The following is a 27,270-nucleotide window of genomic DNA, read 5'->3' on the forward strand; positions in this document are numbered from 1 at the left end:
AGAGAACAAAACCAAACATACTAACAAAATAAAATAAATAGAATAGATATGTACAAGTAAAATAAATAAATAAATAGAGTAATAAATATGTACAAACATATATACATGTATACAGGTGCTGTGGGGAAGGGAAGGAGGTAAGATGGGGGGATGGAGAGGGGGACGAGGGGGAGAGGAAGGAAGGGGCTCAGTCTGGGAAGGCCTCCTGGAGAAGGTGAGCTCTCAGTAGGGCCTTGAAGGGAGGAAGAGAGCTAGCTTGGCGGATGGGCAGAGGGAGGGCATTCCAGGCCAGGGGGATGACGTGGGCTGGGGGTCGATGGCGGGACAGGCGAGAACGAGGTACGGTGAGGAGATTAGCAGCAGAGGAGCGGAGGGTGTGGGGTGGGCTGTAGAAGGAGAGAAAGGAGGTGAGGTAGGAGGGGGCGAGGTGATGGAGAGACTTGAAGCCCAGGGTGAGGAGTTTCTGCCTGATGCACAGAATGAATGAAGGGAATAGGTCAGGGTGACACAAAAGAGAGCTGAAGAAAATGGAAAGAGGGTTTAGTCAGGGAAGGCCTCTTGGAGGAGATGTGCTTTCAGTAAGGTTTTGAAGGTGGAGAAAGTAGTAGTTTGTTGGATACGAAGAGGGAGGGTGTCCAGGCCAGAGGAAGGATGTGGGCGTAAGGATGTAAGAAGGTTAGCAGTAGAGGAGTGAAGTGTGTGGGCAGGGTTATAATAGGAGAGTGGCAAGGTAAAGCAGGAGGGGGCAAGGTGATTGAGTGCTTTGAAGCCAATGGTGAGGAGTTTCTGTTTGATGCAGAGGTGGATGGGCAACCACTGGAGGTTCTTGAAGAGTGGAGAAATATGGCCTGAACGTTTTTGTCAAAAAATGATCCGGGCAGCAGAGTGAAGTATGGACTGGAGTGGAGACAGAGGCAGGGAGGTCAGCAAGGAGGCTGATACAGCAATTAAGGCAGGATAGAGTAAGTGATTGGATTAACATGGTAGCAGTTTGGATGGCACATAGAATTCACTTTCTCTTTCCCCTTCCTGTATCCCTATTTAATGCCATGGTAGGAATCCTTTCTCTTGGCGGCCTAGATTTAGACTTCTTTGATTGATGGGTTCTGTGACCCAGTAGACAAAATAAAGAACTAAGGATGTCGGATGCTGTGAGTTATCTTTCTTCCTTGACCACTGACTCACTGGAGAAGTAGCATGGCTTAGCAGATAGAGCACGGGCCTGGGAGTCAGAAGGATCTAGGTTCTAATTCTGATTTGTCTTGTCTGCTGTGTGACCTTGGGCAAGTCACTTCACTTCTCTGTGCCTCAGTTACCTCATCTGTCAAGTGGGGATTAAAACTGTGAGCCCCATATAGGACAGGTACTGTGTCCAACCCAATTTGCTTGTATCCACCCCAGTGCTCAGTGCTTAGGACAGTGCTCAACACATAGTAAGCACTTAACAATTGCCATAATTATTATTATTGTTATTACAGTGCCTGACAATAGTAAGCGCTTAACAAATACCACAATTATTATTGTTGTTATTTATTGTGCTTGCATGTGGCAAGAGTTGAGAGGATTTTTGTCCGAAATCTATATAGGGCAAGCAAGATCTGCCTCTTCTCAGAGTCCCCACAGAATCCTTGCTGAAGCCACTTAACTTCTCTGCACATAGTAAAGAACAAAATTTTATTCTCTGTGCCTCAATTTCCTCATCTGTAAAATGGGGAATATATACCTGTTCTCCTTCCTTCTTAGACTACGACTCCATGTGGGGCAGGGATTCTATCTGATTGGATTATCTTGTATCTATCCCAGTGCTTAGTATAGTGCTTGGCTCATTGCTTAACAAATACCATGATTATAATTGATACCTTATATTGATCTGTTATATTGTTGTATTGTGCTCTCCCAAGTGCTCTGCATGCAGTATGTGCTTAATAAATACAACTGACTGACTCACTGACTGATTACAGGTCAATGAAACCATGGCTTACAGACAAGAGAGTGGCAAACTGCAGGGTTTGGGAGAAGACTACATCTCATTTCCATTTACAGACTGGGTTTTCAAGTGCTTCATCACTCCCCTCCCCTCCCCCACCACTAAAGGGGCTTCAGTGAGATAGAGTTGTTGCCTTCATTTGAGGAGCACTTGCTGTGACTGCCCTCTGTCTCAGTCCAATGCTTCTTTTGATATTTATATGTGTGCTTTCTCTTCCTTGGCTCACTAGATGATTTTGAGTTGATTTTCATCAGATTTCTGTCATTTCATTCACCTACTTCCCCAGAAACATTTACAGCTGTGCAGGTACAGAATGCTTTCATTTGCTTAGTTCCCCATTAAAAAGGAAGGGACAGAATTTCCTTCAAATCCCCTACTACACTTAAGCCCTGACCAATGAAAATGACTGTAATAGTTGAGGACTCAGAAACAAGATGCAAAAGATATTTTTGTTGTTATGGAGAGCCCTTTTCTGCCATTTCTTCATTCACTCCATAAACAGGAAAATTCTCTGTCTTATTTTCCTTTTTCCCCCACATCTACATCTTCCCCCAGCTTTGCTAGTTTTCCAATAGATTGATCCCTCCTCCTGCTGTGCCATCATTCTATGTTAGAGGAAGAGAAACAAAGAGAAGGTAACTCTAATATGAGTAAAATTAGACTGAAGCCACGAGCTCTCTTTGCTTTTACTTCATGCCTATGAATTGCTTTAAATGAACCGAGAGGCTTTTCTGGCCCCATAGCATGATAATAGAGTGCAGTTATTCAGGCAACTGTGAAAGCTTAATGCTCCAAAGCCATAAAAGAATAAAAAAGGGACAGAAACTCATCTATCAACTGATGACTCTGAACTTGAGCAGGAACAGAGTGAGGGACTGAAAGTCCTGGAGGTGTGAGCCTTACAGACCATGTTTTTCTAGTTTACTAGAGAGTATATGGTCCTGGGATTAAACGTGGCAGATCCAGACCCTGCATCACCAAGGGAGTGATGACCTGCATAGTAATAATTTGTGGCACTTTTTAAGTGCTTACTGTGTGTCAAAACACTGTACTAAGCCCTGAGATATATAGAAGGTAATCGGAGGGAGGGAGAACAGGTATTGAATTCTCATTTTGCAGATGAGGGAACTGAGGCACAGAGATTAAGTGACTTATCCAAAGTCACAGTGGGCAAGTGGTGGAGCTCAGATTAGGACCCAGGTCCTCTGACTCCCAGGCCCATGTTCTTTCCACCATGATGCCAGCATCATAGACAATGGTGAACCTGGGCAGAGTGGGGAGGGTAGAACATGGCTCTCTGGGGTGATTTAGAGAAGGAAAAATAATTTCTTGAGGATTTGCCCAACAAAATTGTCTAGTTGGGGAAAATCCCTGGAGAAAATACAAGGGAAACAAACTTTTATGTACATGGACTCCCCCAAAAGCTAAACTCTTTCCTGCCAAGGTCACTATTCTCTGGGGTGACTGAAGGCAACTTGCCTATCAATGGGGCATAGATTGTTTTAGGACAATTGGAGGGAGGGACTTATTCACCGTATGGTGTTCTCTAGCTCAACGTTAAGTCCCTGAGTCATGCTGGCTAAGTCATTTCTCTTGGTCTCAGATTCTTCATCAAGATAAACAGAGCCAGATTCAGTTGCCATGAATGCTCTCCTTTACTGGCACTATAATCAATTCCTCCATGCAAGTTCTTAGTCCTGAAATCTCAGCACCAAAATTCATCTTTCGTTCCTGACAAGAGGCTCCACCATCAACCGAAGGAGAGAAGTCTCTTTGGCATGTTAAACAGTCAGCTCAGTGACCTGGGAATGAGTTTTCAAGTACAATTGGTCACATACAGGCCCAGAATTTCTTATCCTTTAGATCTAGCCCGAGGTATGACTTGGCTATATTGCAATCTGGTCAGTTTGGCATTGGATTACAAATTCCTCGGAGGCAGGGACCATGTCTTTCATTTCCACTGTCCTCTTCTAAGCTCCTAGAACAGTGCTTTGTACACAGTAGTTGCTCAGTAAGTACTGATGATTAGCAGAGGTTATCGATAGATCATTATCATTTGGGATTTTCTTTTGGCCCCACTGAGGCCTGAAGCGATGAAGAGAATGGCCCTCAAACCCTAACCCTCACCTTCACTCTGACTTAGAACGGATCTCTCAGATTCATTGCCTAGTGAGAAAACAGAATGTTCTGCATGGATTTGATTTGTATTGACATCAGGGGCATTTTCTCGGAGGGGAGAATAACACTCTAGTTTGGAATATTAACTGCCAGAATATTGTCCTTGGAACTGAGAGCCTCATCTTCCCTCTCCTTACACTGGGACTGTCACAGAGCAGCAATGCAGTGCTCAGTAAATGTTGTCAAACCAAGGAACGAAGCAGTCACCCAGTTAAACCGGCTCTGTAAACTTCAGAACACAATGCAAGCCACTTCCTCCTGCCACTTTGTCTTCACTGAAGCAACAGCCTAAAATAAAATGTGTCCAGGAGACCACCTCTTTTGAATGGCCTCCAGCCAGAAAGGCCAAATGTCTTTACCCTGTGATTTAAGCGGTGAACTCCAAAAAAAATCTATATACGAAGGCCATCTGACACTGCCAAAAGGACAGTTTCCAGCAGTGACCTCCTTAAGCAGGTTTCCCTTTAGAATGAGATTTCCAAACTTGTGTCATGGAAGTATATAGGTTCCATGAAATTTCAAATGTTCCCCAGAGAAAGATGCAGCCTCTGAATGATGAATTATTTGGTTTTCAACATGTGAAGGGAGTGTTTGCATGCCTTTTCTTTAGATATTTCTTTACTGGCTCAGGCTAACTTTTCTATTTTTATTGTTCTTGTGGCAGCTTACTCTGGTCATTTATTTATGAATGGTATTGTTTGCATAGAATTCATTAATCAATAAATGTGTTACTTATAGAGTGCCTACTGTGTGCAGAGCACTGGACTAAAGGCTTGGGGAAAACATTCATTCATTCAATCAGTCAGTCATATTTACTGAGCACTTACTGTGGGCAGAGCACTGTACTAAGTGCTTGGGAAAGTAAAATACAGCAATAAAGAGAGACAGTCCCTGCCCACACGAGCTCATAGTCTGGGGTCAGGGGTGGAGACAGACATCAATACAAGTAAACAGACATCAATATCAATAAATAAAATTACAGATATATACATAAGTGCTGGGGCAGAGAGGGGATCAAGCAAAAACTCCTCACTCTCGGCTTTGAGGCTCTCCATCACTTTGCCCACTCCTACCTCACCTCCCTTCAGCGTGGCTCAGTGGAAAGAGCACGGGCTTTGGAGTCAGAGGTCATGGGTTCAAATCCCGGCTCCACCACTTGTCAGCCGTGTGACTTTGGGCAAGTCACTTAACTTCTCTGCACCTCAGTTACCTCATCTGTTAAATGGGGATTAAGAGTGTGAGCACCCCTGGGACAACCTGATCACCTTGTAATGTCCCCAGTACTTAGAACAGTGCTTTGCACATAGTAAACACTTAATAATTGCTATCATCATCATCATCATCATCATTCTACAGCCCAGCCCACATCCTCCTCTCCACTGCTGCTAACCTCCTCACTGTATCTCGTTCTCGCCTGTCCCACTGTCGACCCCCAGCCCACGTCCTCCCCCTGGCCTGGAATGCCCTCCCTCCATACATCTGCCAAGCTAACTCTCTTCCTCCCTTCAAAGCCCTACTGAGAGCTCACCTCTTCCAAGAGGCTTTCCCAGACTGAGCCCCCTTTTTCCTCTCCTCCTCCCCATCCCCCCGCCCTACCTCCTTCCCCTCCCCAGAGCACCTGTATATATGTTTGTACAGACTTATTGCTCTATTTGTTTTACTTGTACATATTTACTATTCTATTTATTTTATTAATGATGTGCATATAGCTATAATTCTATTTATTCTGATAGTATTGACACCTGTCTACATGTTTTGTTTTGTTGTTTGTCTCCCCCTTCTAGACTATGAGCCCATTGTTGGGTAGGGACCATCTCTATAATTTGCTAACTTGTACTTCCCAAGCGATTAGTACAGTGCTCTGCACATAATGAATGAATGAATGAGTGAGTCAGGATGACAGGATGATGCAGAAGGGAGTGAGAGATGAGAAAAAGTGAGGCTTAGTCTGGGAAGGCCTCTTGGAGGAGTTGTGCCTTCAGTAAGGCTTTGAAGCAGGGGAGAGTAGTTGTCTGGTGCTAGGCACATAGTAAGTGCTTAACAAATACCATTATTATTATTATTATCATTATTAGAGGAGGGAGGGCATTCCAGGCCAGAGGTAGGATGTGGTCCAGAGGTCGGCGGCGAGATAGGCAAGATTAAGGCACAGTGAGAAAGTTAGCACCAGAGAAGCGAAGTGTATAGACTGGGCTGTAGAAGGAGAGAATCAATCAATCAATTGTATTTATTGAGCGCTTACTATGTGCAGAGCACTGTACTAAGCGCTTGGGAAGTACAAATTGGCAACACATAGAGACAGTCCCTACCCAACAGTGGGCTCACAGTCTAAAAGGGGGAGACAGAGAACAGAACCAAACATACCACCAAAATAAAATAAATAGGATAGAAATGTACAAGTAAAATAAATAAATAAATAAATAAATAGAGTAATAAATATGTACAACCATATATACATATATACAGGTGCTGTGGGGAAGGGAAGGCGGTAAGATGGGGGGATGGAGAGGGGGACGAGGGGAAGAGGAAGGAAGGGGCTCAGTCTGGGAAGGCCTCCTGGAGGAGGTGAGCTCTCAGCAGGGCCTTGAAGGGAGGAAGAGAGCTAGCTTGGCAGAGGGGCAGAGGGAGGGCATTCCAGGCCCGGGGGATGACGTGGGCCGGGGGTCGATGGCGGGACAGGCGAGAACGAGGTACAGTGAGGAGATTAGCGATGGAGGAGCGGAGGGTGCGGGCTGGGCAGTAGAAGGAGAGAAGGGAGGTGAGGTAGGAGGGGGCGAGGTGATGGACAGCCTTGAAGCCCAGGGTGAGGAGTTTCTGCCTGATGCGCAGATTGATTGGTAGCCACTGGAGATTTTTGAGGAGGGGAGTAATATGCCCAGAGCGTTTCTGGACAAAGATAATCCGGGCAGCAGCATGAAGTATGGATTGAAGTGGAGAGAGACACGAGGATGGGAGATCAGAGAGAAGGCTGGCGCAGTAGTCCAGACGGGATAGGATGAGAGCTTGAATTAGCAGGGTAGCGGTTTGGATGGAGAGGAATGGGCAGATCTTGGCAATGTTGCGGAGCTGAGACCGGCAGGTTTTGGTGACGGCTTGGATGTGAGGGGTGAATGAGAGAGTGGAGTCGAGGATGACACCAAGGTTGCGGGCTTGTGAGACAGGAAGGATGGTAGTGTCGTCAACAGAGATGGGAAAGTCAGGGAGAGGGCAAGGTTTGGGAGGGAAGACAAGGAGCTCAGTCTTCGACATGTTGAGCTTTAGGTGGCGGGCGGACATCCAGATGGAGATGTCCTGAAGGCAGGAGGAGATGCGAGCCTGGAGGGAGGGGGAGAGAGCAGGGGCAGAGATGTAGATCTGGGTGTCATCAGCGTAGAGATGATAGTTGAAGCCATGGGAGCAAATGAGGTCACCAAGGGAGTGAGTGTAGATTGAGAACAGAAGGGGACCAAGCACTGAACCTTGGGGAACCCCCACAGTAAGAGGATGGGTGGGGGAGGAGGAGCCTGCAAAAGAGACTGAGAAAGAATGACCGGAGAGATAAGAGGAGAACCAGGAGAGGACGGAGTCTGTGAAGCCAAGGTCAGATAGCGTGTTGAGGAGAAGGGGGTGGTCCACAGTGTCAAAGGCAGCTGAGAGGTCGAGGAGGATTAGGACAGAATATGAGCCGTTGGATTTGGCAAGCAGGAGGTCATTGGTGACCTTTGAGAGGGCAGTTTCCGTGGAATGAAGGGGACGGAAGCCAGACTGGAGGGGGTCGAGGAGAGAGTTGTTGAGGAATTGTAGGCAGCGCATGTAGACAACTCGTTCAAGGAGTTTGGAAAGGAATGGTAGGAGGGATATGGGACGATAACTAGAAGGTGAGGTGGGGTCAAGAGAGGGTTTTTTTAGGATGGGAGAGACATGGGCATGTTTGAATGCAGAGGGGAAGGAACCAGTGGAGAGTGAGTGGTTGAAGATGGAAGTTAAGGAGGGGAGAAGGGATGGAACGATAGATTTCATAAGATGAGAGGGAATGGGGTCAGAAGCACAGGTGGCCGGAGTAGCACTTGAGAGGAGGGAGGAGAGTTCCTCTGAGGATACCGCTGGGAAGGATGGGAGAGTAGCAGAGAGTGTTGAGAGCTGGGGGGTTGGAGAAAGGGGGGAAGAGACTTTGGGGAGGTCGGACCTGATGGATTTAATTTTGTTAATGAAGTAGGAGGCCAGATCGTTGGGAGTGAGGGAAGGAGGAGGGGGAGGAACTGGGGGCCTGAGAAGGGAGTTGAATGTACGGAAGAGCTGGCAGGGGTGATGGGCATGGGTGTCAATAAGGGAGGAGAAATAGTTTTGTCTGGCAGAAGAGAGGGCTGAGTTAAGGCAGGAAAGGATAAACTTGAAGTGAACGAGGTTGGCATGGTGTTTAGACTTTCGCCAGCAGCGTTCGGCAGCTCGAGCATAAGAGCGAAGGAGGCGGACAGTGGCAGTGATCCAGGGCTGTGGGTTAGTGGTGCGAGAGCGGCGAAGGGAAAGGGGAGCGAGTGAGTCTAGCTGAGTAGAAAGGGTAGAGTTGAGAGCAGTAATCTGATCATCAAGACTGGGTAGAGAGGAGAGGGCGGCGAGGTGGGGTGCGAGGTGCTCCGAAAGATGGGTGAGGTCCAGAGAGCGGAGATCTCTGTGAGGGAGTAATACGGATTTACAGGGGAAAGGAGTGTGAGTCAGGAGGCAGGTGAGAAGATTATGATCAGAGAGAGGGATTACAGAGTTGGTGAGGGTGGACACAATGCAGCGGTAGGAGATGATGAGGTCGAGGGTATGACCAAGTTGGTGAGTGGGTGAGGTGGGGTGGAGGAAGAGGTTGGCAGCGTCAAGGAGAGATAGAAGGCGGGCGGCAGAGGAGTCGTTAGGGATATCCATGTGGATATTGAAGTCTCCGAGGATCAGAGTGGGCATGGTGAAGGAGAGAAGGAAGGTGAGGAAGGGGTCAAAGTCGTTAAAGAAGTTGGAAGTGGGGCCGGGAAGGTGGTAGATGACGGCTACAAGAATCTGGAGGGGGTGGTAGAGGCGAATAATGTGGGCTTCAAAGGAAGGGAAGGAAAGGGAAGGGGGAGGAGGGATAGTGCGAAAGCGACATTGGGGGGCGAGAAGGAAACCGACACCTGCTCCTTTTCCGGTGAGTCTGGGGGAGTGGGAGAAGAAGAGGCCTGCCCTGCAGAGAGCAGCAGAAGAGACTGTGTCGTCCGGCGACAGCCATGTTTCAGTTAGGGCGAGGAGGAGTAGAGAACTGGAAAGGAAAAGGTCCAGGATGAAAGGGATCTTACTTAAAACGGAGCGGGGGTTCCAGAGGCCACACTTGGCAGCAGCTGTCGAGGGTGGGGAGGGAGGGGGAAGGGTGCGAGGGGTGGGGAGGGTTTGGATTGGGATGAGTTGGCAGGGGCCTGGGCGGGGAGAGTGGGAAGGGGGGTGGCGATGGGAAAGGAGAACTGGGATGGGGTGGGGGCGGGGAGAAGGGGAGGGAGGGGGCCGGGAGGGAGAAGCGAAGGACCTGCGCTGGTACAGAGGAATCCTTGGTAGGGGGTGAGGGGGAGTGGTCTTGGTGGGTGAGAGGGAGGGAAACAGCTGGGTGGGAGAGGGGAAGGGGAAGGTGAGGAATGGGAATGGCAGTTGGGAGCAAGGGAACTGAAAGTGAGTGAGGTGTGAGGTGTGAGTGAGAAGTGAGGTGAAGTAGAAGGGGGCAAAGTGATGGAGAGCTTTAAAGCCAATGGTGAGGAGTTTTTGTTTGATAAGGAAGTGGATAGGCAACCACTGGAGATTTTTGAGGAGGGGGGTGACATGTCGTGAACGTTTCTGTAAAAAGATAATCTGGGCAGTGGAGTGAAGTATGGACTGGAGTGGGGAGAGGCAGGAGGTACGAAGGTCATAAAGGAGGCTAATGCAGTAATCTAGGCGGGATAGGATTAAAGATTGCATTAAAGTGGTAGCGGTTTGGATGGAGAAGAAAGGGTGGATTTTAGTGATGTTGTGAAGGTGAGACCAACAGGATTTGGTGATGGATTGGATATGTGGGTTGAATGAGAGAGCAGAGTCAAGGATGATGCCAAGGTTACAGGCTTGTGAAACAGGAAGGATGGTTGTGCCATCTGTAGTAACAGGAAAGTCTGGGAGAGGACAGGGTTTGGGAGGCAAGAGAAGGAACTCTATTTTGGACATGAGATAGTTAAAAACATCTGGACAGTGGTGAAACGACATTTTTTGCTTGAGAGACCTTCTCTGAGTAATATCCCATTCTGCTCCCCCTCCTCCACCCAATCTCCCTGCTGTTGTGACTCTGACACTTCCATATCACTTAAGCACTTGGGTACCTATCGCCCACCTCAGCCCCGCCATAGCACTCATATGCACTGCTGTTGCTTCTCCCTCCTGGTAAGTGATTTTAGTGTCTGTCTCCCCATGTAGATTATAAGGTCCTTGAGGGCAGGGATCGTGTCTACTAACTATACTGCTCTCCCAAGTGCTTAGTGCAGTGCTCTACACAGAGGGAGTGCTCACTAAACATGATTGATTGATTGGTGGTGGAAGTTAACAATCAGCACTTCATCATATATAGTCAAAGCAAAAACTGGAAGTGACTGGAGGCTGGAGTTCCCCCATCTCACCCGCCCTTCTCCTCACCCCCTACTCCTTCAAGGTTATGTCTGGAGCAACTGTCTTGCTCGCTACACGTTAGTTCTGTCCCTGAGGTTGGAGAAAATGAATACAAGAGAAAATAATAATTGTGTTCACAGTTGGTTCACAATGCTTGACACGACATATTCGCAAAGACTTGAAATAGCTATTTCAACATTAAAAAGAGGAAAAATTAAATTCTGATTAGAGTTTTTTCCCTGGAATTTCCCAGGACTATGAAGCCAGGATTAAACAAAAAATTATTAAATGCTAAGTATTAACGTATCAAGACCAAAGTATAAACAGATTTAATCCCCTTTGTTACCTAAACTTTTAGAATCTTTTGATTTTGTCCTAAGTTCTGGGTAGGCATAGCGCACTTTACTTTTATTCAGGAATGAAGTTCAAGGTTTAGTTAGATGGTAATGATCTTGAGAACAGGCACCTTAGGAGAGGAGGGGCCAGAACACAAAGGAATATATACTAAAGGTACATAACTACCTAGCTTTGTATTTGTCCAGAATAAAGACACCTACCGAAGGAGATAAGTCAGTTTTTATGACTACAGCAGATGGCCTAAGGGAAACGATTGCCTTTTAGTTCATACAGGGGTTGATTGTTCAATTGTTAGGTTGAATTTAATGGAAGGGAAGTATTTAAAACCTGTTGAAATATTGGGCTGAGCTGTCCAATCTTTCAGAAATGAGGAAAAGAGTATAACCAGCCAAGCAAGATCTGAGGGATTGCTGAGTATGTCAGAGAGAGAGGCAGTGTGGTGTAAGAGCTATGCAGGAGGGTGGAGTGCCCAGAACCTGGGGAGACATTCTGCTGAAAGAGAAAAGGAGAGTTTTCAAGAAATGATTAACCAGATTTTTGGTTGCCTAAGACTGGGCCCACCTCTCAGGTTCACACCTGGAGAGTTTCCTGTACTCCACCAGTCTCAACTATGGGAGGGAGAGTCAGGCAGAGGTGTATCCATTCCATTCCTAGCTTTGGCAGTGGCTGGAAAGTGGAAGGCAATCTGCTACAAGTCAAAACTCACCTGTTACCTGTTCTGGGCAGCAGCAGCATTGGGGAGAGGTTTACTGTGCAGAAGGAAGCAATAATAACCTGCTTCTGTATTTTTACCAAGAAACCTCTATGGATAAACTACCAGAATGATTTTAGATTGAGATAAGACAACAACAAGACTGGGCCTTTAGTGGGTGAGGCTGAAAAGAGAGAGATGACCTAGAGAAAGACAGAAAGATGGAGAAAGGGAAGAGGAAGAGGCCAAAGGAGATGGAGAGAGAAGAGGAGAGGCAGGTGATTCACCATGCTGCTGTCACCATTCTCTGCTGCTTACTCCACTGCCATCCACTGCTGCCGCCATCACAGCCTGCACTGTAACTGCCATCCCAACAGGACCCCCTCCTTCCTCTCCCCCTCCTCCCCCCTCAATCCCCCCGCCTTACCTCCTTCCCTTCCCCACAGCACCTGTATATATGTATATATGTTTGTACATATTTATTACTCTATTTATTTATTTTACTTGGACATATCTATTCTATTTATTTTATTTTGTTAATATGTTTGGTTTTGTTCTCTGTCTCCCCCTTCTAGACCGTGAGCCCACTGTTGGGTAGGGACCGTCACTATATGTTGCCAACTTGTACTTCCCAAGCACTTAGTAAAGTGCTCTGCACACAGTAAGTGCTCATTAAATACAATTGATTGATTGATTGATTGATTGACCAGGTGGGGGAGGTGGAAGACAGAAGATGCCCAACTGCCTCTTCAGCTAAACTGGCCCTTCCTGGATCATTCATTGAAATTTGCATTGTGGCCAGATACTTATCATTCTAGACATGCTGGGAACTCCAAATAATGACCCAGGATGGGCCAGTTTAGCTAGGGTAGCAGTCAAAGCAAGCACAGCTAGGGGAGGATGAACAGCTTCTCCCCTACTCCTACTCCTGCTACTATACTGCTTCCAGAGCCATCATGACTATCAGGACTCCTCCTGCCATTCCACCTCAAAACAGACCCTAATGAGTCCCACCAGAGGGCTTTTGGGTGGCAAAACAGAACTCCCCAAAACATGACACCTCCCTCCACCACCAGCACTTAATGAGGAACATTTGGTCTCATCGCTTCAGGCTTACTAGTGTTTTTCTTTTCTACTACTGTTTACACAAGAAGAAAATCATATTTTCCATACCATTTGTGCAATATCTGCAGTACATTTTAGTGGAAAAGTCCTCTAAAAAATTCCATATACGGCCAGAAGCCAGGCATCAGTGAAAATGGGATTTCTGGGGTGGATGAAAGGATATAAAACTGAACAGTCTTTCTCATCTCTGTATCTTCCACTTGGCCTGTTCAGTTTTCATTGCTAATGGTCACGTGACTGTGGAGGATGACAAGCCTGTAACCAAGTGGTTCCTTGATCCCCTGGGTGTAGTTATGGCTCATCGTTTACCTGCAGGATTTTCTAATTGCCCACACCCAGCTGTGAAAATATTCAGCTCAATCAGGGGAGAGAGCTGCAGTTTCATTTGTTTTTGGCTTTTTGCTTTTGAAAGGAAACAAGCAAACCAACTGCCAAAGTTAGCCTCCTGGAGTGCTAAGTTGGCAGGTTTGAACAGAGAAAGCAAATGTCAAGAGGCTTTAAGTAACATTAAGTAAGGCACAACCTACATGCCCTTGTGGCATTTCTTAAAAGACAGAGAAAAGAAAACAGCATGAGGGAAACACTGTCTGACTAGTTGAAAAGAATGAGGAACTGGAGGTGAAGTTGGGCTCTGGAACAAGAATCTCCTTCACAGTCCTGCCTGTCAGCCCCCTGAATCCTTAAGGTTTTCTTCTTCAATGACAGCACTCCCAAGGCACTCCAGTTTCCAGCTGATTCTCTTCTCACCAGCACCCTAATGTGAAACCACTCTTTCACAGCTAAAGCTGTCTCCATGGAACTCCAGGCTAACCCTCCTGACTGGCTGACTGGCCCCTCATATTTGTCACTTGTCCTGGGGGGACAGTAGTTCAGCTGTTGACCTGAACTGGTTTGGGTCAAACATTTACCTGAGAAACTACTTTCCCTCTGGATAGCCGAAAACAAAAGAAATACCTCAATTCGATTGTTCAACACTGAAAAACTTGCTGGAGAAAAGAGAACAAGGCTGATCATCCCCTAATATTCGTCTTTTCTGTATGATCAGTCATTGGCCCATAATGGAACCAGTTGTCACCAGAGGCAACTTCTCCCCTCCTAGTCATAGAAACACAGAAACACATAGAAACACAGTTGGTAGGTGGGGAAGTGCACAGGTTATCAGACTCAGGAAGAAGATAAAGGTAAAGAAAAGGAAGGACACTCAATAGCTCACTTCAGTGTCCCTGAAGTCCTGGCTGCCTACACAATAAAATTAATTTATTCATCTAAGGGTGGGACAAAATGCCCAAACAGTATCACCAAAAGGACTTACTCTGTTCTGGACAACCCAGGTGAATGGTGCATGGAAGAAGGAGGTGGGCAAGCAATACTTCCAAGTGACATAGAACAACACTGGCCTTATATTCCTGGGTAAGGCTTAACCTGAAAAAAGGTTTCCTTCCTGTAGCACACACTTAAACAATGAAAAGCAGAAAATATTTGGCATACGTGGAGTGAACTGTGGACTCCAACCCTTCTTTATGACCACCTAGCAGCCTGTAAGTGTGGTATTTTATCACTCTCAGTGCACTAGCTCAGGTAACTATCTGCTCAGGATCTGATTTCCACCCAAAACAAGCAGAATATTTCTCAAAGAATACTTTGTCTATGATTGCCTCACTTGAATAACAGGTTGTGGAGATGGACTGGTGGAAAACAAAGGGAAAGAAGTTTTCCGATTTTTGGTGATCGATGACGGCATATTTACAATCCAATCTTCCTTCACCCCACAGACTTACCCCCAAATTTCCATGGAGCCCAGCTGCACCTCCTCTCTTCTCTCAAGTGCTTGCTGGTTTCCACTGCTCTTTAAATATGTCAGAAATCCCTTCCCTTTCACTAAAAGGAGAAAACCCAAACCCCTGAGCCTCAGCAAAACAATTTCTGCATTTAAACATTTTAAGTGGGAGTGAACCAAAGCATGGTGGAAATTTTTCAATGAGGGTACAACAATACTTGGATCAGGCAGAAAGACAGTTCTGCAAGAATTGAAGCACAGTATAATACAGTATTTCCTCCACAAATACATTCACACAACTCAGCATGGCACTTTAGGGTTAGGCAATCTGAAATGTAAATGCCTCTCTCATAACTTTCTGGATCACTCCAATAATCTTACTGTTGGATAGAGGGGAAGCATTTTTAGACTGTAAGCTCCTCTAGACTGTAAGCTCATCCATTAGACTGTAAGCTCATCCTCTAGAATGTAAGCTCATTATGGGCAGGGAGTGTGTCTATTATTGTACCAAGTGCTTAGTACAGTGTTCTGCACACAGTAAGCACTCAATAGTCGTGAGGTTCGACTGAATGTGTGTAAATTTTTTTTGTGTGTATGTGTGTGTTCCTGTTTTCAGTGAGTCGATCAGAGCGCTTTCCTTAGGGTCCTGGATCATTTCCAACTTTTTGAGTCTAAAGGAAAGCAAGATGAAGGGAGAAGCAGTAAAAAATGTCAAATTACAGGAAGCTCCTCCTCAGGATTCTTTGCAAAGACCCCAGAGTAGTCTTTAGCTGGTTTAAATAAAGGTACTTAAAATAAAATTGAAAATGGTTCATAGTCACAATATTTTTATAATATGAAAAGTGGCAGCTGATATTTTTTTAGCCATATTCTCTTCACCCCGCTGCCAGAGGGAAAGTTGGAGAATTTAAACTATTTGTTTCCACTGGGTTTTTTTTCTTCTCTGACTTCACATAAAACTAACTGAAATTCAACAATGTTTTGCTCCCCTGGAAGGAACAACACAAGGGTTCAGTAGAATGTATAATATATTTTCCAACTGGTGCCCTCTTGAATTAGCCAAGAGGGTAATGCTAAGGGTTTGTTTTTTACTGCCTTTCATAAAATTAGGAGAGAGGGGTCTTAATGGCCAAATTGTGCTTAACTCCTTGAAATCACAAGTTCAAGTCTTTGAGTGTTGACTGAGCCTGACACCCAAATATAAAATCAATGTTAAAAATTGATCCTGGAACAAGGAATTTACCCCTTAAGGGAAAACCTCTTATTCTAGCAACTCCCCAGGAATTATTAGAGATGACCAATGTCCCTGTTCTCTCATACTGGGTTGACAAAAAGGACTGCAAATGTTGCTAAAATGCCTTTTCCCATTTTAGAATTGAAAGTGCCCATTAACTACACAAACTCCTGAACTCCTGAGCCCTTCTGAAGGGGTTGGGAAATCAATTAATTTGATAATCTTCAAAGTAGGTTTAAGAAGACAAGATGAGACTGCTGTTTTTTGTGACATTAGTTTTGACTCATTTGTTGGGGGGTTTATATATTTTTATTTTGAGAGCTGCATTTGATATTTCACATACTGCTCTTCAACCCCAAACTTGTGTATGTAAAGCACAATATGGATGGTTTTGAAGAAAAATAAGAAATCCAAACCTATTTGGTTAGAAAATGCTGGATTTTCTGAAAATCAAGATGTTGGGAGAGAAGAGAATGCTAAAAGAAAGATCTTGGCAAGTTTGGTTGAAGAAGATTAAAGGTTGTTGTTTTTCTTCCCTGACTGTTATTACTGTTTTACACTGATTTTTTGTTTACTTGTTTCAACAGGTTAATTTGCTAACTTTGATTCTGAAGCCCATCTCCCCCACTATCCAGTCAAGATGAGGCTATCAGGTAGGTGATGCCTCATCTGATTGATTACAATTTAAAAAGCTGGACTGAATCGACCTCTTCTAATTTGGAAAAGGCCCCTGGTTCTGGACTAGTTTCTTAAAATTTTGTTACCAGGAAAGGGAAAGATGTTGCCAGGAAACCCATTGAAAACATAAAAGTCCATCACATTTATGTTTGGAACTGTTCACCTGGACTCAAAGATTGTTTGGGCTTCCAGGATGAGAGTTACAGAAACATCTAACTTAAAAGTTACTGTCTGAATTTTTCTAATCCTAGCAGGTGCAAATTCAGAGAAATCATCTAAGAATCAGGGAATTTTAAGGACCTGAAAGGTCATTATTAGAATTATGTATTATTAATTATTATCTATTCCAGTGGGTTCTCCTTGATGTGATAAGTACCTCTCAGAATGGTTCAGTGGAAAAGAGCATGGGCTTTGGAGTCAGAGGTCATGGGTTCAAATCCCAGCTCCACCAATTGTCAGCTGTGTGACTTTGGGCAAGTCACTTAATTTCTCTGTGCCTCAGTTACCTCATCTGTAAAATGGGGATTAAAACTGTGAGCCCCCCGTGGGACAACCTGATCACCTTGTAACCTCCCCAGTGCTTAGAACAGTGCTTTGCAGATGGTAAGCGCTTAACAAATACCATCATTATTATTATTATTGTGACCTCTCTGATGACCTTCCTAGTGACCTCCATGGCATATACTGAGAATCTTAGAAAGTGGCCATCTTTGATATCAAGGCATATATGTGGGCATGCTTCCACGCTTGGGAAGGTACTCTCAGATGCTCACAATTACCCTCTAAAGTGTAAGCCCCTTGTGGCCAGGGAATGTGTCTACCAAAGGTGTTATATTGTTCTCAAAGGTATATATTGCACTGCTCTCTACACACAGTAAGCTCTCAATAAATACCATTGATTGATTGCTTGATTGATGGGAAACAGCTTGTGAGTAGTTTTTCTCTGCCCCCTCCCCCATCCCCATGGCTTCTGGTTGGGGTAGAGGAGCATTCACAGACAGCTTCTCAGAGTTTGGCCAGACCCTCAAGAAGAGAAGATTGTGAAGCACTACTCCAACCCCTGCCCCTCCCTTCAGGCAGCCTTACTCCTAAACTACCCTGCACTGAGGCCAGGGGTTTGGGTTGCATTTTTTTTCCAAATCCAACTATATTTTTTTAATGATATTTGTTTGCACTCACTATGTACTAGGCACTGTTCTAAGCACTGGGCTGCTTAGAAGCCCAAGCTTCCACAAGTTATTCAAGCTATTAAAAGCCCAAGCTTCCACATGGGGTTCACAGTCTTAATCTCCATTTTACAGATGAGGTAACTGAGGCAAAGAGAAGTGAAGTGACTTACCCAAGGTCACACAGCAGACAAGTGGTGGAGCTGGGATTAGAGCCCAGGTCCTTCTGACTCCTAGTCCCGTACTCTATCCCTAAGCCATGTTGCTTCAGGTTTTCAATTCATTCATTCATTCAATCATATTTATTGAGTGCTTACTGTGTGCAGAGCACTGTACTAAGCACTTGGGAAATACAAGTTGGCAACATATAGAGATGGTCCCTACCCAACAGCGGGCTCACAGTCTAGAAGGGGGAGACAGACAACAAAACAAAACATATTAACAAAATAAAATAAATAGAATAAATATGTACAAATAAAATAAATAAATAGAGTAATAAATACGTGCAAACATATATACATATATACAGGTGCTGTGGGGAGGGGAAGGAGGTAAGGTGGGGGGGATGGGGAGGGGGAGGAGGGGGAGAGGAAGGAGGGGACTCAGTCTGGGAAGGCCTCCTGGAGGAGGTGAGCTCTCAGTAGGGCTTTGAAGGGAGGAAGAGAGCTTTTCAATGAGAAGTGCCTTTGGCTGCACTGACATTGAAGGGAGCTGGGTCCTAATGGGAAATTAGATGTTATATGAAAAAAGGGAGCTGGCAGAACCTCCTCCTTTTGCATTGCCATTCATGTTTCTGGAGGAATATGGACTCCAGGCTACTTGAGTGCCTGAGTGCAAGGTAGGAGTGGGAGTTCTTCCAAAATAGTCCAACATTTCACCTCCCTACCAAAGACCAGCGTTGTCAGTAAAATTCTCCCAGGGGCCACAGCCAAGTATCTGAAGCAGCTGAAGGGGCCCCAGTGCACATGTCTAGACTGTGATTGCTTGTGTGTAACAGACCTGTCATTAGCCCAGCACTTAGAACAGTGCTTTGCACATAGTAAGCACTTAATAAATGCCATTATTATTATTATTATTATTATTAGCCTACCTTTGAAACTGTGGCTAGGGATGATTTGCCTATGCCTGGGTGGGCTCTCCCAGATGATTATCGTACAATTTACAAATTAACATTGATATATTGCTCCCCTAAAGGTTGTTATATATGGATTTTTTTCACTTCTCAATTCCTTCCCATTTTCCCATTCTCAATTACCAGGATTCTCTTTATTAGAGGTTTAAAGCAGAGAATGGGGAGGCACCAAGAGCTGGGTGAAGGAAAGAGCCACTTTGGCAAGGCCTAAAATGTGGGGCAGTGCCTTGGATGGACCTCATCAGCCAGGGCCTAGAGGAGGTGTGTTCCGCTGTGATAATGAAAAGGAAAACATTTTTTCTAATAGGTGTGTGTCACTGCCTCAGGAGATCCTGTTCCTTGATTGCATGTTGTCACCCTTCACACAAAGCTGCTAGTACTATATGAGAATGTTTGCCCCATCCCCTCCAAAGCTGTACTAACTTGACCCAATCAGCCAAGCACATTCCTTTGAAGCCATCAGAGTTTCCCAAAGGTGGGGCTACTGAGGCAAGTCCTCCAGGGCAAGGCTTCTTGAATTTGGGCAATGGCTGCCTGACATCAATAAGGAAGCAGGCTTAGGGGCAGGGCTAAAGCAGATCAATACCCTTTGCCTAACTCTCCGCCCTTCTACCCACGCCCCCACAACAACAACAACAAAGGTAACCTTACTTCCAGGCCAGCAGGAAAATTCCTGAAACATCTTTGAGGAAGTCTGTCACCCCATCCCCTGCGAATACCTCATTATTTCAAGTAAAAGCCTTTACATCCTGGTACTTAAGGTTGCATTATTTAATGGCAAATTCTTCTTCCTTCCTGCAGGTGCACTCCGCATCCTGGCAATTATTTTTACTCTGGTGACAACCTGGTTTTTTGCACATACCTATTTCAATTCAGGTATAAAAGGCATCAGCATAAGAAGCTGGCTAGGTGAGCTCATTCATTACCATTTCATTAGCACAGGGACCTCTGGGCTGTTGTTAGGGATTCAAAAGGATTGTTGTTTGATACAGTGGACATCACAGATACTCAGCGAGACTCCACTCCATCATGGGGATGTCTGACCCAGTCCTTTCTGATAGATTTATGGGCAGTCGTTGTCATTCAGTACCCTGTCTGCATTACCTTAATGAAATGTATTTGTCCTCTTTCTTAACTATCCTCTCTCTCTCTCTCTCTCTCTCTCTCTCTCTCTCTCTCTCTCTCTCTCTCTCTCTCTCTTTCTCTCTCTCTTTCTCTTGGCTCTTTAGCCTTTAGAAATGAAATACAATCTGAAACAAACACAAAGGGAACTGAAGGCCACAGGAAATTATTTTATATGACATTCCCTAGAAAACATTATAAGAATTTAGGTTATCCAAGTGATTCTTCTAAAGTGAACATCTAACATTCAATCAGTCAATCAATGGTATCTGTTGTATGCAGAGCTCTGTACTAAGCACTTGGGAAAGTATTATAATAATAATAATAATAATAAAAATGATGGCATTTATTAAGCGCTTACTATGTGCAAAGCACTGTTATAATCCAGTAGAGTTGGTAGAAGTGATCCCTGCCCAAATGGAGCTTACAGTCTATAGGGGGAGACAGACATTAAATTAGATTATGGATAAGGGAAATAGATTATAATAATATGTACATAAGTACTGTGGGTCTGGGGTGAGTATCATAGGGCTTAAGGGGTACACAGCCAAGTGCATAGTGGACAAAGAAGAGAGGGTGGATGGGGAAATAAGGAGTTTAGAATCTGGGAAGGCCTCTTGGAGGAGATGTGATTTTAGGAGGGTTTTGAAGGTGGGGAGAGTGGAATACATTCACTATTAACAGTACCCAACATCAAGATCTATTATATTATTTTACTTGCTCTTCTTAGGCCTCCAGGGAAATGCCTGTGGAGCTGTGAGAACATAAGTGAGACCATTATTGGGTCAGGCCAGTGGTCCAAGCAACCTAGTATTCAGTCTCCAACAGTAGCAACAGGATGCTTGGGGGAGTTGTGTGATGGCTGCCCTCCTGGGCATCCAAAATGCTGTTGGCTCATCAATTCAATGGTGACTGTAGAAGATCTCCATGCCAGCATGCAAAATCCTCAAAGTGGTGCTTCACAAAATTGGGCTGAGTCAAAGGGCAAAACCAAAGGCATCATTTCTGGAAATTGGACAAGTAGAGAAAGCAGAATTAATGATTTTGAAATATATGCATGGGCTTCATTATTTTTAATAAATGTAATAAATAGACAAATGGCAAACATGTACGAAGACCCAAGCTAGGTGGATATTTTCAATTATTTTTTTCTTTCCTTTTTTCTTTTTTTTCTCAAAAGTCAAAGGACTAGTTTTTTTGCTTTTAGGTTTGTTTGTTTTTGTTCCATTTTTTTTATGGTATTTGTTTAAGCACTTATTATATGCCAGGCACTGTACTAAGCTCTAGGTTAGCTACAAACTAGTCAGGTTGGACACAGCCCACGTCCCACATGGGGCTCATGGTCTTAATCTCCATTTTACAGATGAGGTAGCTGAGGTACAGAGAAGTTAAGTGACTTGCCAAAGTTCACACAACAGACAAGTGGCAGAGCAGGATCTGAACCCAGGTCCTTCTGACTTCCAGGCCCATGCTCGATCCATTAGACCATACTGCTGTTTTGAGACTCATTCTTTCTTTTCAAAGAGAGAAAAATGGTAAAGCATCCAGGAAGTGTACTGTATTGTTTGGGCCGTTAGCTGGAACAGGCATTTGGCTGCCTGGTCATTAGAGTATATATATATGGGTGTGCAACCAGAGGGGACTATAAATGCACATATTGGCTTGCTGACAAGTGGTCAAAACTGGGGAATCCCCATCTTTGTCCAGGGAGATGGCTTTACTAGAATGGATCCCTGGGCTGTCCGTTCCTCCAGGAGCAATGACCCAAATGGTTCTCCATCATTCTCAGATGGTTCCAAACTTGGTTGGGGAGGGAGGAGAGATTTGAAGAGTCAGGAGTCCTCATTTTTGTAACATCAAAGCTACTTCTCCCTCGCTCCCAGATCACTTCCCCTCAAGTTTGCCACCTCTTAGAAATGACAGAAAACAGTCACTGGATGGCGAATTGTTAGGGGTCCCACTTGGGAGAAAGATAGCTTGAGGATAATGTTTTCTCTGCTCTTCTGTGTTCTTTTGCTATCATTCTGAGTCCTCATGCAGTGACTATTGCCCCATGTCCCTTTACATGCTGGCAACTCTGGGTGCTGGTAATCTCTAATGAATAGCAACTTAATCTGAACTTTACAAGGAGAATTAAAAGAGGGTTTTTTTTTGGCCAAATTGTTATCTTTACATTTTTTGTCTGTAATGTTTTTCACCATGTCCCGATTTCTCTTCTTTCCCTTTCTCCCAGTTCATTTCTTGGTATTCTGAACACCTTTTACTCTCCCCCATTCTTCTCCCTTTCCTCTTTCCTTTCCCTCCTCCCCACCCCATCTGAAGTTCCTGTTCAAGGTGGTGTTCCCAACAATAGACAAATATGACTGTTCTAACAGGATTTATTCTTTTCCCTCCAAACAGATTCCAGAACAGGAATAACCAGTGAGTATGTACTTATGGAAAGTTTGAATTTTAATATGTCATGACAGTTCTATTACTAGGCTAAGCCAGATTTTCCTGGTACACAAACTACATTGTGCTTTTTGCCACCTCCTAGCCAAGAAGAGTTGAGTATTCAAGAATTATTTTTATTTAAATGGTCAAACCTCCAGATTACTCATATTCTACTAATCTGATTTTCATAATTTTATGACCCAAACACCATCTTACTTGCATAAGGCTGTCTCTCCGGTAAACGTGTAAGCTCCTCGTGGACAAGAAATGTGTCTACTCATTCTGTTGCATCTCCCAAGCACTTAGTACAGTGCCCTAAACTCAGTAGGCACTCAGTACATATCATTACTCTGGCTGCTCCTAACTTCCCCAAATTCCTCATGTAAAATATCTACTGTGTGCAGAGTACCAATGTTAGCAGTCTATCTGGCTAGAGGAGGAAATTCAGCTCCATTAGTACCATCGCTTTTCAATCAGTCAGTCAATGAATCATATTCATTGAGTACTTACTATGTGCAGAGCACTATACTAAGTGCTTGGAAGAGTACAGTATAATAGAGTTGGTAGACACATCCCCTGCCCATAAAGAACTTACAGTCTACAGTCTATGATCTACAAATCCAGAGCAGTGAAGGGGTGGGTTCTCTAAGTGGTGTATCTGGTCTAGAAATCAATTCTGGAAAAGACTAGAAACTAGTCAGCTATGTTGCACTTGATTGCAACCAGCAAATTTTAGTTCTTTGGCTCTAGTTTTCTGAAATAATCATTCTTCTGTTCTGATTAATGTTATTCTCCTAACTGAGGAAGATCAGGTGAGTGACAGAAGAACTTTTGGGCAAGTCAGTGGTGAGGTGACTTCAGGTGCTACTTACTTTAAGTAGGTGCTCAATCCCAGGCCCTAGCCCCATCCCACATCTACCACCTGCTCGCTTTCCCTTGCTGGGTTCTAACCCTGGATCCTGACTCTAAACAGTTTACTCTTATCCCTCAGTCAATCAATCAATCATATTTATTGAGCACTTATTGGATGCAGTACAGTGTACAAAGCCCTTGGGAGAGTATAATAATAATGGCATATGTTAGTATAATATAACAGAGTTGGTAGATATGTTCCCTGCCCACAGCAAACTAGCAGGGGTGGGGGGGAGGAGACAGACATTAATATAAATTAATTATGGATATGTACATAAGGTCTGTGGGGCTCGGCGAGGGCGAGGCGAGAGGGTGGGGGAAGCAGGGGGTGAATAAAGGATGCAAAACCAAGTGCAAAAGTGACACAGAAGGGAATGAGAGAAGAGAAAATGAGAGGTTATTCGGGAAAGGCCTCTTGGAAGAGTTGTGCTTTTAATAAGGCTTTGAAGGTGGGGAGAGTAATCATCTGTTGGTTATCAAGAGGGAGGACTTTCCAGGACAGAGGCAGAATGCAGATGAGATGCCAGTGGCTAGATAGATGAGATGGAGGTGCAGTGAGTAGATTGGCATTAGAGGAGTGAAATTTGTAGGCTGAGTTGTAGTAGGAAATGAGGGAGGTATGGTAGGAGGGGAAAAAGTGATTGAGTGTTTTAAAGCCTATGGTAAGGAATATAATGTTTGATGCAGAGGTGGATGGGCAACTACTGGAGCTTCTTGAGGAATGGGGAAACATGGACTGAACTTTTTTAGGAAAGTGATCTAGGCAGCAGAGTGAAATGTGGACTGGAGTGAGGAGGGACAGGAGGCAGGGAGGTCAGCAAGGAGGCTCTTGCAGTAATCATGGTGGGATAGGTAAGTGTTTGGAATAAGGTGGTAGCATTTTGGATGGAGAGGAAAGGGAGAATTTTAGTGATGTTGTGAAGGTTGAACTGACAGGACTCAGTGACACTGAATATGTGGGTTGAAAGAGAGATGAGTTAAGGATAATGCCAAGGTTACAGGCTTATGAGATGGGAAGGATGGGGGTGCTGTCTATAATGATGGGAAAGTCATGGGGCGGACAGGGCTTGGGTGGGAAGATGAGAACTTCTGCTTTGGATATGTTAAGTTTGAGGTATTGGTGGTACATCCAAGTAGAGTCCTGTAGGCAGGAGGAAATGCAAGACTGCAGAGAGGGAGAGAGATCAGGGCTGGAGTTGTAGATTTGGGAATTTTCCACATAGAAATGGTAGTTGAAGTCTTGGGAGCAAATGAATTCTCCAAGGGAGTGTGTATAGATGAAGAATAGAAGGGGACCCAGAACTGATCCTTGAGGGTCTTCCACAGTTAGGAGTTCCTGACACTTCCTTTAACTCCAACCCCTCCTGGCTTTCACATCTGCCCTGCCCCTCATCCTCACCTCATGGAGGTGGAATAAATTTCAGTTTGGGCTGGAACTAAGGAAACAATCAATCAATCAATCAGTGGCATTTATTGATTCCTTCCTGGGTGCAGAGAACTGTACTAAAAACCGTAGAGATGGAGCCATAACCCAACCTGGGCTGAGGTGGGGAATCAGGGGTTATTGGCCACTGTGTTTGGAAAAAGGTGGTGGGAAACAGAGAAGCTAAGAGTCGCTATTGTTTGTGGCTCAGCCCCCTGCCACCCTCTTCAACCTCATATAACCCCTTCTCTTGCCCCCTTAACCCCATTTCTAGGCTCTCCTGCAGGACCAAGAGATTGGGGATTAAAGCAAAATCAGTTTCCAGACACTCCTACCTCCAGTCTTATCAGAGGCTTCTACTCATCACTCCACCAATAGTGGTAGGAGTGGCTCTTGGCTACCCCACCCCATCACATCCAGAGTTCCCCAACTCCAACCCACAGTGGGTCAGCTTTACAATCTGAAATGGCGAGGAGGGGTTTTCAAGGAGGAACAGAATTACATCTTAGAGCTAAGGATTAGTCTGGAGCCACCTGCATAGGGCAAAGAGCCTGTACCCTAGCAGAAAAACAGTTCAGGGAGAGGAGAAAAGATCCAGGGTATGGCTACACTATCAGAATATGGCTACACTATCAGAATCCCTGTCCCTCTGTTCCCCTCTTTAGAGTCACACCACATTTAGGCAACAAGAAAGAAACCCAACTTTGGATGAGACTCTCCAGGCTACGACTATATGGACATTCAAGATGGCATTTCGGTCACAACAGTATAAAAGTCAGATTGTAGAAAGAATTACTCTTGTAGGCTGTCCATTTTAGCAAAAAAAATCCTTTAATACAGTTTACTCCAATATGAACATCCCCCTACTTCCACCCCCCAACAATGAGAGATGGGCCAAGACTGGAGGTTAGCCTAAAGCTCCAGAGCAATTCAAACACCTAAGAAGAGGCAATTTCTCACCGGATTCCATTAATCCAAAATAACTCTTCTTGGGACCTCTTCAACTTCTATGTAAGCCTGTAGCAAAATGTAGTAGTTGTAGTAGAAGTAGTAATAAATAATAATTATTATAATGGCATTTGTTAAACATTTACTATGTGCCAGGAAGTGTACTAAGTGCTGGGGTGGATACAAACAAATTGGATTGGACACAGTCCCTGTTCCACATGAGGCTCACAGTCTCAATTCCTATTTTCCAGATGAGGTAACTGAGGCCCAGAGAAGTGAAGTGACTTGCCTAAGGTCACACAGCAGATAAGTGGCAGAGCCAGGATTAGAACTCATGACCTTCTGACTCCCAGGCCCGTGCTCTATCCACTGCACCATGCTGTTTCCAGTAGTAGTAGTAGCAGTAGTGGTAATAGTAATAGTAGTTAAAGTATTTATTGAGTACCTACTGTTCTAATGCACTGTACTAAGCACTTGGGAAAGTACAACAGAAGCATGAAATACATTACCCGCCCAAAAGAAGCTAATGCTCTATTGGAAGAGACAGATGTACGAATATTTACAAATGGTTCAATCAGAATTACTTGAATATCAGAATGCTGGAACTCCTTAGGAAACCCTTACTCTTTGTTCCCCAGTGCCCAAGTGTTCCTTGATTTTACCAAATAGACTTCTCTGAGCAACAGATAAGAATCAGATTTAACTTCATCAGCATCTCAGATCTGGTATCTTAGTTTGCTGGGCAAAAGCAGAGAAACTGTGGTTTAAACTGATATGTTGGGAGTGGACTGTGGAATTTTCTCTTTTTTCCACTAAAGTTCTGGGAATGATTTTGAAACCACAAGAGAAGGTGAGCTACAGCTCCAGGAAATCTTCAGAGTTTGAAGTGTCAAGGTTATTTATCATTCTTGGCTATGCATTTGGCAAATTCCTTCTTGGCTGTATTTGTTGTCCTCTTTACCTAGGTATACATATACAAAGTGAAATAAAGAGTTTTGACAATTATCCTATTCATTTGATCTATGTAAACAGCCACTGATAAATCAAGTAAAAAAATTCATCTGGAATTGTTCGAGATTGGCAATCTACATGGATGGTTGCCCTAATTATAGTCACCATTTTATTTCACTCTCTGCAGTCTAGATCCAGTCATGGTAGGGGTAAATCTGGTGTCACCACCACTTCACCCTAAAATTTCTAATGAAACCATGTCATTGAAAACAGAATCAATCAATCAATCATATTTATTGAGCGCTTACTGTGTGCAGAGCACTGTACTAAGTGCTTGGGAAGTACAAGTTGGCAACACATAGAGACGGTCCCTAACCAACTCACAGTCTAGAAGGGGGAGACAGAGAACAAAACAAAACATATTAACAAAATAAAATAAATAGAATAGACTTGTACAAGTAAAATAAATAAATAAATAGAGTACCTAATACGTACAAACATATATACATATATACAGGAGCTGTGGGGAAGGGAAGGA

The 27,270-nt window shown here is 44.4% G+C and overlaps 1 protein-coding gene and 1 non-coding gene across 2 annotated transcripts in view; both read left to right on the forward strand.

Moving 5' to 3' along the window:
* FAM3D (FAM3 metabolism regulating signaling molecule D) overlaps positions 1-27,270 on the forward strand; it is a 58,636-nt gene that overhangs the window by 11,442 nt on the left and 19,924 nt on the right. The window contains exons 2-4 of the mRNA XM_038739820.1: positions 16,555-16,620; positions 19,745-19,852; positions 22,466-22,486. Of these exons, the coding sequence (XP_038595748.1) occupies positions 16,608-16,620; positions 19,745-19,852; positions 22,466-22,486 (142 nt within the window). The 5' untranslated portion in view covers positions 16,555-16,607. The remainder of the gene's footprint in view (positions 1-16,554; positions 16,621-19,744; positions 19,853-22,465; positions 22,487-27,270) is intronic.
* Positions 11,699-11,836, forward strand: LOC119920581. The gene has a single exon (XR_005448315.1). It is a non-coding gene; the product is annotated as a small nucleolar RNA SNORA7 (small nucleolar RNA).

Source organism: Tachyglossus aculeatus, chromosome X1, assembly GCF_015852505.1.
Source record: "Tachyglossus aculeatus isolate mTacAcu1 chromosome X1, mTacAcu1.pri, whole genome shotgun sequence".
Lineage (NCBI taxonomy): Eukaryota > Metazoa > Chordata > Mammalia > Monotremata > Tachyglossidae > Tachyglossus > Tachyglossus aculeatus.